The 9466-nt window shown below is 55.5% G+C and overlaps 1 protein-coding gene across 1 annotated transcript; it reads left to right on the top strand.

Annotated features, from left to right (window-relative positions):
- Positions 1 to 911: 911 nt before the first annotated feature.
- On the top strand, positions 912 to 7902 carry LOC134518918 (apoptosis-inducing factor 3-like). The gene is made up of 18 exons (XM_063342292.1): positions 912 to 1096; positions 1303 to 1412; positions 1498 to 1607; positions 2079 to 2123; positions 2209 to 2290; positions 2425 to 2537; positions 2974 to 3060; positions 3525 to 3616; positions 3832 to 3962; positions 4531 to 4646; positions 5102 to 5173; positions 5516 to 5579; positions 6040 to 6116; positions 6199 to 6316; positions 6463 to 6561; positions 7005 to 7080; positions 7548 to 7652; positions 7779 to 7902. The coding sequence occupies exons 1-18, from the start codon at positions 1035 to 1037 to the stop codon at positions 7819 to 7821; spliced, it is 1602 nt and encodes a 533-aa protein (XP_063198362.1). The 5' UTR covers positions 912 to 1034; the 3' UTR covers positions 7822 to 7902.
- The last annotated feature ends 1564 nt before the right edge of the window (positions 7903 to 9466 follow it).

Genomic DNA, 9466 nt, shown 5'->3' with positions numbered 1-9466 from the left:
AGATACAGAAGTCAGATAAGACGAGCTGGCTTCCAGGAGATGCGTCTCCTGACGGATGGGGACATTGTGCAACTCGGGGAGAGCATCACCCAGCCGTGGGCTGGCGGCAAGGAGAGCGCTTGCGGTAAGAGGCGAGGGTGTCACCTCGGCGGAGGAGAAACCCACGGACAGTGGCGGCGGTGGCTTTCCGACCTGAGGGACGGGCACTGGAGCCCCCCACGGCAGGACCGGGTGAGTACCCACCAACGCTTCTCCTCAGGGACTCAGCAACGCGGTGGGGATTTGCAGGAGCAAGTCACCACCCTGCACAGAAACCCGCCTCCAGCAACCCTCCTCTGCTCCATTTCTTGCTTTTTTTGCTCCAAAACAGAGAGGGACATTTTCCAACCAGCCTCTCAGCTGATTGCTAAGGCAGGGACAGCCCTAAAGACCAAGTTTTTTCGGCTGTTTTCTAGCCCAAGCAACATTTTGGGCAGGAATTACTGCTTTCATGGGAATTAGTGCAAATAACATATCTGCACAAATGTTGGAGAGGTTTCGGAGGGGCTGAAGCAGCTCTTCAGACCCCAGTTTGGGGGAGCCGCAGGCTACAGAAGCAGCACCTCGCTGTAAATAGTTGCGTTTACTTACAACATGACTGCTGTAAATCACGTTTCCTCGCTCGCCTCGTGCTGCAGTTGAGTTTAATGGGACACGGGGCTGAATGCAAAAACATGGGTTAAGCCAGAGGAGAAAAGGCCAGAGGAATGGGCTTTGGGCTTGAAGACGAAGTCGAAAAAGTGGGGAAAGTTGTGTTTTCTGCCAGTTGTGGTTTTTTTTTCCCGCGGTACCGGGAGTTTGGGACCCCTCGAGCACATGGCACTGACCTGCTCCCAGCCGGGGCGGTGGTGGCTCTATATTTTGGGGTGGGATTTTGCAGCGACGGCACAAGGGTGCACGGGGAGGACTGTCTGCCAAGGGGCAGAAGACAGAAAATCCAGAAGGCAGCATCTGTGGCGGACATCCCCTCCCTGTGCTCGCCCGCAGCCACCAGCATGAACAGCGACGACACCGTCACTGCTGAGGTCTGCAAGGAGGACGACATTGGGGACGGAGAGTGAGTGGAGGGGACGGTGGTGGGGAGGCTGGGGCCTGGGCCGCCGCCATGAGGCCTGCAGGCAAGCAGGGGTGGCGTCGCCATGGCAACAGCCGCCATGTTCGTGGCCGCCATGTTGGCAGCCGCCATGTTGTTGGTCGAGGGAGCAGCTTGTTGGCTGCGAGGCATCGAGCCTCGGCTCCACGGGGCACCCACCTCTCCCACAGGCTCTGGGAGGTGATGGTGGCTGGCTACCCGGTGCTGCTGGTGAGGAACAAGAAGGAGTTCCGCGCCCTGGGCAGCAAGTGCCCCCACCAAGGTGCCCCGCTCAGCAAAGGTAAGGCTGGTGCCGGGCAGGGGGAGCAGCCACGTCAGGGAGGTCGGCTCTCACTGGTCGCTTGTGGGGGGGTTTTCTATTGCAGGGGTCTTGAGAGGGGAGAGGCTGCGCTGCCCCTGGCACGGCGCCTGCTTTAACATCAAAACCGGAGACATCGAGGAATACCCTTCTCTGGACTGCCTTCCCTGCTTTAAGGTGACTTCTTGTCTCTTCCTCCTCCCAGCTTGGGCCACGTCCTCCATACCACTTGCATTCATTCACTCTCACAAGCTCCATGTTCCCGACACCAACTGAAACAATCCTGACCGGACCACGGCTCCGTGGTCCAGGTCACGCAGAGCTACACGTGGGATGGTTTCTTGGGATCATGTAACTCCCTGTCCTAAAGCTCCTTTCAGTCAAAGGTGATGCCACACACCCTGCTACGCATCGCAGCCAGCACAGCTCTTTTGGAAAGAAAAAAGGATTTACACCTCTCCCCGAGTGCCCTTGGGGCGAGGAGAAAAGCTCAGGAGCTCCCTAGCATCATTTGACACCCAAGACCCCTCCAAGTCGCTCTCAGTGTATCAGAGACAGATGGCCCACCGGAGCAGACCCTCCCAGGAAAGCTCCTGCCACAGCCTCATGAATCCAGCACTTAAACGCACTCTCCTTTTACCCCTGCAGGTAAAGGTGGAAGATGGAAAGGTCTTCGTTACAGCAAAAAAGAAGGTACTGACCTTACTTGCTATCACTAAGCACAAGCGGCACCTTGGGCTAGGCATGATTTCGGCATTTCTCACTTACTTTCTCCTAGGATCTTGAAAGCAGCGTCAGGATGAAGGACACAAGCAAGCGATGCCACCTCAACCGGGACACGATGCTGCTTCTAGGGGGAGGTCAGTGAAGTGGTCTGTGCTGTGCCCTCCCCACAGATGCTGTGAGCTGCCACTCTCTTCTCCAGGGAGGACTTACTTTCTTCCTCCTACTCCATGGTGACGTGTAAGATGGCTGAGATGAGCATCTCTTGTAGGTGTGGCTGCCCTGCTGTGTGCAGAGACACTTCGCCAAGAGGGCTTTACTGGCAGGATCATCATGGCCACCAAAGAGAAACACGTTCCATACGACAAGTCCAAACTGAGCAAGGTTCGTACGTGAGAAGGGCAGGACTGTACCTGGGTACCATGTTCGAACTAGGGACATGGCCAACACTAGGAACACAGAGTGAGCAATTGAGTGAGCTCTTCTGGCAAAGCATAAGGAGTGTTGAGGCACGCACAAGGAAAAAGGGTATAATTTCCAGCTAACATCTCACTTCTTCCTCCCAGAAAGTCTTTGATCAGAGTCCACCATAAGCTAACGGTCTTATTCACTTTCACTGAGTTCTTCCCGCTAGAGTTTGAGTTGATGGTTTTTTTCTGAGGGGGAACAAGGAGATGATGGGGGTGGGGCAGTGTGGGGAGCTGTGATTTACTAATGCAAAATTCACCTCTTATACAAACTTACTTCCCAGTAAACACTACAAGAGTATTGCTGTCTGTTAGAAGTGCTTTATTTCATCATACTTCTGTTTTGTTTCCAGGAAATGAACTTGAAAGCTGAGGACATCTACTTGAGGAAACCTGAATTCCTCACTGCTCATGGCATAGAGCTCTGGACGGAGAAAGAGGTACAAGAGCAGCTGAGCTCAGTCCTCAATGGGTGGTCCCGTTCCTGCTGCGGGGAGGGGATTCCCACACCCGCAGGCATAGCGCTGCATTTATAGATATTAGGCCTCTGCCTAAATACACGCATTATCTACTGGGACAGTGCTCTAAGGCCAGTGCTAGGGATGGTGTGCGTGCCTTGGGTGTAACACTGGCCTGTGCTACCCGTGGACAGATGTGTCCATCACATGCAAAAAGGGTGGCCCTTGAAACTAGCCTTCTGCACACCTCTTAGAGGAACCTAGATGTGGTGCTGTCATACTTAGTGCTCCTAAAGCACCTGTAGGGAGTGAGAGAGAGGACCCCAGCATTTCTCATCTCACCTGAATGTCCAGAAGTAGAGCACGCGGTCACAGGCAAGCAGAATGGATTGACGTGGCGGTGGACCAGAGGGACCCGTCTAATCTTTGCCTCCTTTCTCCTGCAGGCAGCGTCGGTGGATTTCCAGAAGCAGAAGGTCCGCTTCATGGACGGGTCCTCACAGAAGTATAATCGGCTGCTCATCGCAACAGGCAGCCAGTGAGCGAATAAAGCGTTTACCATGCACAAAATTTTAGACAGGACAGGAGGGCTTGGAGGTCTTCTAGAGGCACGTGAGAGGGAGGTGGTAGGAGATGAGATAAAAGGACAGGATGGGATGCCACAGCCAAGAGATAGAATGGAATCCCTCCCCCCCCCCATTCTTTCTGTTTAATTTCTAATCATGAGACATATCTGGATTCTCCCTCTTTCAGTTCCAGCTCCCTCAAAGTCCCAGGTGCAGACCTGCAGAACGTGTGCATTCTCCAAACCCCAGAAGATTCTAGCAAGATCTTAGAGCTGGCAACTGGGAAGAATCTGGTGATCGTAGGAGCTTCATTCGTAGGTACCAGGCTGGAGTGGGTATCAAGTCATCAGTGATAGCTTTGAAACCCACTTCTGCTGCATGTGCAGATTAACTAGAGGCCCTCGGGGAAGGGATGTTCATTCACTGCCTGGCTGGGTTCCTCCCTGGAGCCCTATAGCTGGTGGGGTATGCGTTACGCAGCACGCACTCACTCTTTCCTCCGATTCCCAGAAACTTTGAGAGCTATAAACAGTTCCTGGAGAAGGACAGAGGGAAATGTGCCTTATGAAAAGGTCACTGTCCTTCAGAGGAGCTGGGCTCCCCAGAAGCATTGGGGAAGTGAGGGAGTGAGCCGCGGAAAGGGAGCAACTCTGTGCACAACCAGGAGCTGTTCTTTGCATTTCCTAATATCCAGGTCCATAATGCATGAGAACAAAGAACCGGGGGGAGCTAAATACCTCAGCCCAGAAATGCACAGAAGAGCGATTAAGCGCTGGCACTGCATCAGATTTGTTCTCCTCACCTGGAAGGGGAAAAGGTTTCCAAGGAGGAGGGTGCAGGTTCATGCTTGCAGCAGGCTTACCTTGGGCATGCCTTTCCCTTGCAGGAATGGAGATAGCTGCCTTCCTCTCAGACAAGGCTGGTACCATCTCAGTGGTGGAAAAAAAGGAGTTCCCTTTCCAGCATGTGCTGGGTCCTCAGGTCGGAGGAGTCGCCATGAAGGTTAGCACAACCTGACGCTAATTTCTAGGATGGAGAACCCCTGCTCTCCAAGCAGCCCCGCGATCTGCAACAGCCCAGGAAATCCAGCCCCTGTGCTGAGTCACAGCCCCCGCGTGCCCAGCCACCTTGCTCCCGTACAGCTCGCTGAAGGAGCTCTGCACACTCGGCTGGTCCCAACCTCCCTCACACACACGTTACGCTCCGCAGCTCAGCTTCATCCCCAAGCCCTGCTTCATCCTAGACCCACCTCACGCACCAGACGTGACCAGGACGGCAGAGCGAAGCTGGGCTTCCCGGCGCCCCGCACCAGCCGGGGACACAAATGAAACCTCTCTGCAGCCTGGAGCAGCAGCTAAGCTGCCTGCCTGGGTTTTGGCTGGGTACGGCTGTTTTTACAGCAGTACAGCCTGGAATTTCCTAGTGAATACTCGAACCAGCTTCCTCTTCCTTTTCAGATGCTGCAAAATAAAGGGGTGAAGTTTTACATGAAAACAGAACTCTCTGAGCTGAAAGGAAAGGATGGAAAGGTCAGTCATGCTATTGTGATCCCTGAACCGCTAATTTTAGGGGAAAAACCCCAAACTGAGGCATAACCCAGTGCTTATGTCTAGGCTTTCCTCTCCCACATCTAAACCCTCACAATTATTTTCACTGAGAACGACTCTGGCCTCAAAGGGCACCAGTATATGTTCATATCTCGGGGACAACAGCACGATTTTCTCTTACATTCCTGGCAACACACATTAGTTGGACAAGGTGATCTGAACCTGGGGAAGAAAAAAGACAGCAGAGAATGAGGCAGCAGGGAGGCAGCAGGAATTAGGACAGAGTTTTTAACTCTTTGTTAACAATTCTTGCCTCTTCCCTAGGTCACAGAAGCTGTTCTTTCCAGTGGAGAGAAACTACCCGCAGCTGTGGTAGTGGCGGGAATAGGTAAGAGACCCCAGCTGGGAGAAGGAGGTGGCTTTGGGAATGGGAAGAAGAGCCAGCAAGCCCAGAGCATCCCAGTGCATTCCTAGGACACCATTCCCTGCAGTCTTTTTCCCATTCTATTATCACCCAACCCTACATCTTGGCCCCGAACACCTGGAGAAAGTCAGCAGCCCATGAGCAATGGCAGGAGGAAAGGAGCTACTTAGGCTCTCACTACGACTTTGGCACGCTGGCTGAGCTCCCTGCCGCGTTATCAGAGCATGGCTTGTTCTGGGCTCTGGTTTTATTGCCCCTGGATTAGCTCAGCACCAGCCCAAGCGCTGGTCACTGCTGCGAGCCGTGCTGCCCCAAGCAGGCTGAACCGGCACCGCGGGCGCGTGCTCGCTGCAGGGCTGAGGTCAAGGTTCCTCCCTGCCTTTGCAGAGCTTTGCTGTCTTTGTCCTTGCTCCTCTCCCTGCAGGGGTGTTCCCCAACTCAGCCTTTCTGAAGGGCACCTCCATCGCCAGAGATGACAGAGGTGCCATCCTGGTGGATCTGGTAAGTGCCAGCTGAGTACCCCTGGTCCACCCCCAGTTCCACCCCTCCCATCAATTGCACTAATTGCTTATTGTCCCATTAGCACATGCAAACCAACATCCCAAACGTCTTCGCTGCGGGGGATGTGGTCTCCTTTCCTGTAGCGCTGCTCAACGGGGACCGGTCCAGCATCCATCACCAACAGGTGGCCGAGGCCCACGGTGAGACAGTGCAGCCACCTCACTTTCTGCCATCCCTCGGAGACGGGCATCGAGGGAACAGGGCAGAAGGGACAGCAGGATAGCAAGAGGCAGGGGACACTTTGAGGACCTACAAGAAAAATATTTCCTCTGCTGCTTCATCACAGGTCACATTGCTGCCTTGAACATGCTGAAGAAAGAGAAGGAGTTGCGCACCGTCCCCTTCTTCTGGACCACGATGCTTGGGAAAAGCATCCGCTACGCAGGTAGGAAGGGGCAGAGAGATGGGAACAGCCAAACCGCTGCCCAGCCCATCTGCTCATCCGATTCTAGGGCTCGTAAACACACGGCGGTTGCCGAGTTTAGCTGAGCAGCTCAGGATTTGGACTGGCTGCCATGGTGGGTTTGTGAACCCTGCAGGTTACCCAGAGCTCTTGTTCTTTGCTGATCTCCAGTAGCTTAGAGGTCACAAAGGAGGAAGAACTTCCCTCTCCAAGCCAAGGAGAGGCCCGGGGTCATGACACACTCCTGCAGCTCTGGGCCAGTTCTGCTTGTCCAGGGTTTCCATACTTGCTCCCTATCCCTGTCCCAGCCCGGATCCCTGTCCCAGCCAGTCGCTGTCCCCTCTGCCCCTCCCTGTGATGGCACTGATGGGTGGCAGCTGCTGTGTCAGGGCTCCCCGAGCAGGCTGCAATGCTCTCTCTCGCAGGCTGCGGGAAGGGATACACGGACACTGTTGTGAAGGGCAACCTGGAGCAACAGAAGTTCCTGATCTTTTACATCAGGTGAGTGAACACGAGGCCAGTCTGTGTCCTGACATGGCGGCGCCCTGGGAACAGGGCACGGTCCTCTCCCCTACAGCCTGCAGAGCCCCCGCAGAGGCTCCACGTCACCTCCCACGGCTGCGCACCGCAGGCAGCTGCTGGCCGCTGAACCAGCAGCAAGGTGGTTTCAGAGAAAACCAAAGCAGGGCAGGGAAGGAGGAGAGGACAAGCTTCGATGAAGACACCAGCTGGGCAGGGAGCCTGGGACACATCTCCTCTCCCTCTGCCCCACTGCTCCCAGGCTCGGTGCCCAGTTCCCAGCGGTGCCAGGCAAACTGCTGCGAGTCCCCGCGCACCCCGCAGCACCAGCCACCCTGCCCCGAGCCCTCCAAAATACAGCTGGCCCCCAAGGCAGGGTGCCACAGGGATGCTGCCGTGATGAGTTATGTACGCTGAAGAGATCCACATTCTTCCGCTTTCCCTTTCAGGGACGGCTTCGTGACTGCAGCTGCCAGCCTGAACTGTGACCCCATGGTGTCCCTGATTGCAGAAGTTTTATGCTCAGGGAAACAAATCTCTAAAGAAGAAGCAGAGTAAGTGACACCCTGACCGAGCTGGTGGGCGGCTCTGTGCTGTGCTCCCCGTGCCAGCAGAGCCCACCCAGAGACACAAAGTCGAGATGATTTACTGCAAATCCCCAACGTACCTCTCCCTTGCAGGGCCTGCGACATCAACAATATGCCCTTGCTGGCAGAAACCTAAGCTCGGTACATGCCCTGCTGCGAGGGGCACAGAGTCAACCAAGTGTTAACAGCTCCACAGCTGTTAATGGCACGTCCTGGCACAAGAGAAATAAAATCATGAGCAAAGCTGAACCCAGCGCCTGCATTTTGTGTTTGCAGACAGCCCTCGGCTGCTCCCTTGCACGCTGGGGCGAAGCGAAGCAGCGCTTCCCCCTCTCCTCTTCTCGATGGGGATCTGCTGCGCTGGAGACGAGGAGGATGCCCATGTCCTGGAGCTCAGCTGAAGGTCTGAGCAGGCAGAAGCAGCCACATGTTCACAGATCCACCAGCCCCTCCTGCTCCTCTCGCTGGCTGTTGGCAGGGAGCTTTGGTTCAGCACACCGGTCACGCTGACCTTCTGCTTTGCAAAAGCCCATTTTCCCAGCAAGGGGAGCTGTGACCGAGACAAGCCGCTCTCCCAGCTGGCAACTAGATAGTCTCTGTGCAGGAACTTGCACGAAATACCCTACCCCTAAGGACAGAGGGCTGCCATCCGACCTCTGAGCGAGCAGCACCTGCTGGCATTGCTTACACCTGCCTTGAATATTGCATTAGCTGCTGCAGCCAGCACTTCCCACCCCCTGCCAGCAGCCAGCCTCCAGCAGAGAAATCCCAGCCCCGGCCAGCGTCCCCTCTCCTGCTGTGTCCCTGGATGCTTCGAGGAGGTGGCCAGATACTGCAGGAAACACAGCCTCGACGCTGGAGGAAAGAGTTACTAGGTTTTTGCAAGGCAACAGCGAGCAAGGCTGTGCTTTCTACAGGAAACACTGCACTTACTCACCGGTCACATGGGGCTTTGCAGGAGGAAGGGTAAACCCTGAGAGCCGGGCAACTTCCCACAGGGACACTTACTTTGTCAGCCTAAAAACCCTCTGCTCGTACCTGAAACGCGGGCTAGCCAGAGCCCCAGCCTGTTTGCTCAGCAGGTGAGACACTGCAACGCTGCTTTTGTGTTAAACACACAAACTCGCACTCTGGCACCTTCTCTTTGACCCGAAATACGGATTTTTACATTTCCTGACCCCAGGGGCTCGGTGCTGCTGCTCGGGGCAACCCTCTGCCCTGAAATAGCCACATCTTACCAGGAAAAGAGCTGGTTTTCAGCAAAGCGGGTCAGTCCTTCGCGACGGCAGGAGGAAGCAGCAAACGTAAGCATTACCCGTACGCTGAGGCACGCAAGGGCGGAGGCGCTGGTGGCCAGAGCACACAGCTCCCCTCCATATCAAGCATCGACAGCACCGCGCTGCGACGCACGGGAGGGGGGAGCACGGCCCAGGAGCTGCTCCTCCTTGCCTTCGAGCATCCTGCACACTCACACACCCCCCCAGGAGTTTTTGCCCTCTCGATGCGCTCCAGGACTTGTTGAGCACCGAGCAAGCGCCAGCGATTTTGTATGGACTCGCAGCAGGGCAGCTGCGGTGGAAGAGACAGGCTTGGCCTCAAGCTGGAGGTGTTCATCCATGGTCCTTTCTGCTCGGAGAGCGATCCGAGGCGGTTCAGCAGCCCCGCTCCCTCTGGGGGATGGCAACCCCAAAGAAACTCAGCTCCTTGCAGCCGTCAGCAAGCACCCAGCAAGCAGAGCAGCTTTATGTAAGAGGGAAGGACCCCCCAGGACAACAGATTTG

Source organism: Chroicocephalus ridibundus, chromosome 7 (genome assembly GCF_963924245.1).
Source record: "Chroicocephalus ridibundus chromosome 7, bChrRid1.1, whole genome shotgun sequence".
NCBI classification, from domain to species: Eukaryota; Metazoa; Chordata; class Aves; order Charadriiformes; family Laridae; genus Chroicocephalus; species Chroicocephalus ridibundus.
Note: the sequence above shows the minus strand (reverse complement) of the source record. Positions and strands in the feature narration are given on the sequence as shown.

Coding starts and splice junctions, on each gene's coding strand:
- LOC134518918 (XM_063342292.1), top strand. CDS start 1,035: ATGAACAGCGACGACACCGTCACTGCTGAGGTCTGCAAGGAGGACGAC. Junction 2,291..2,424: donor GATGCTGCTTCTAGGGGGAG/GTCAGTGAAGTG, acceptor CATCTCTTGTAG/GTGTGGCTGCCCTGCTGTGT. Junction 3,061..3,524: donor AGCTCTGGACGGAGAAAGAG/GTACAAGAGCAG, acceptor TTTCTCCTGCAG/GCAGCGTCGGTGGATTTCCA.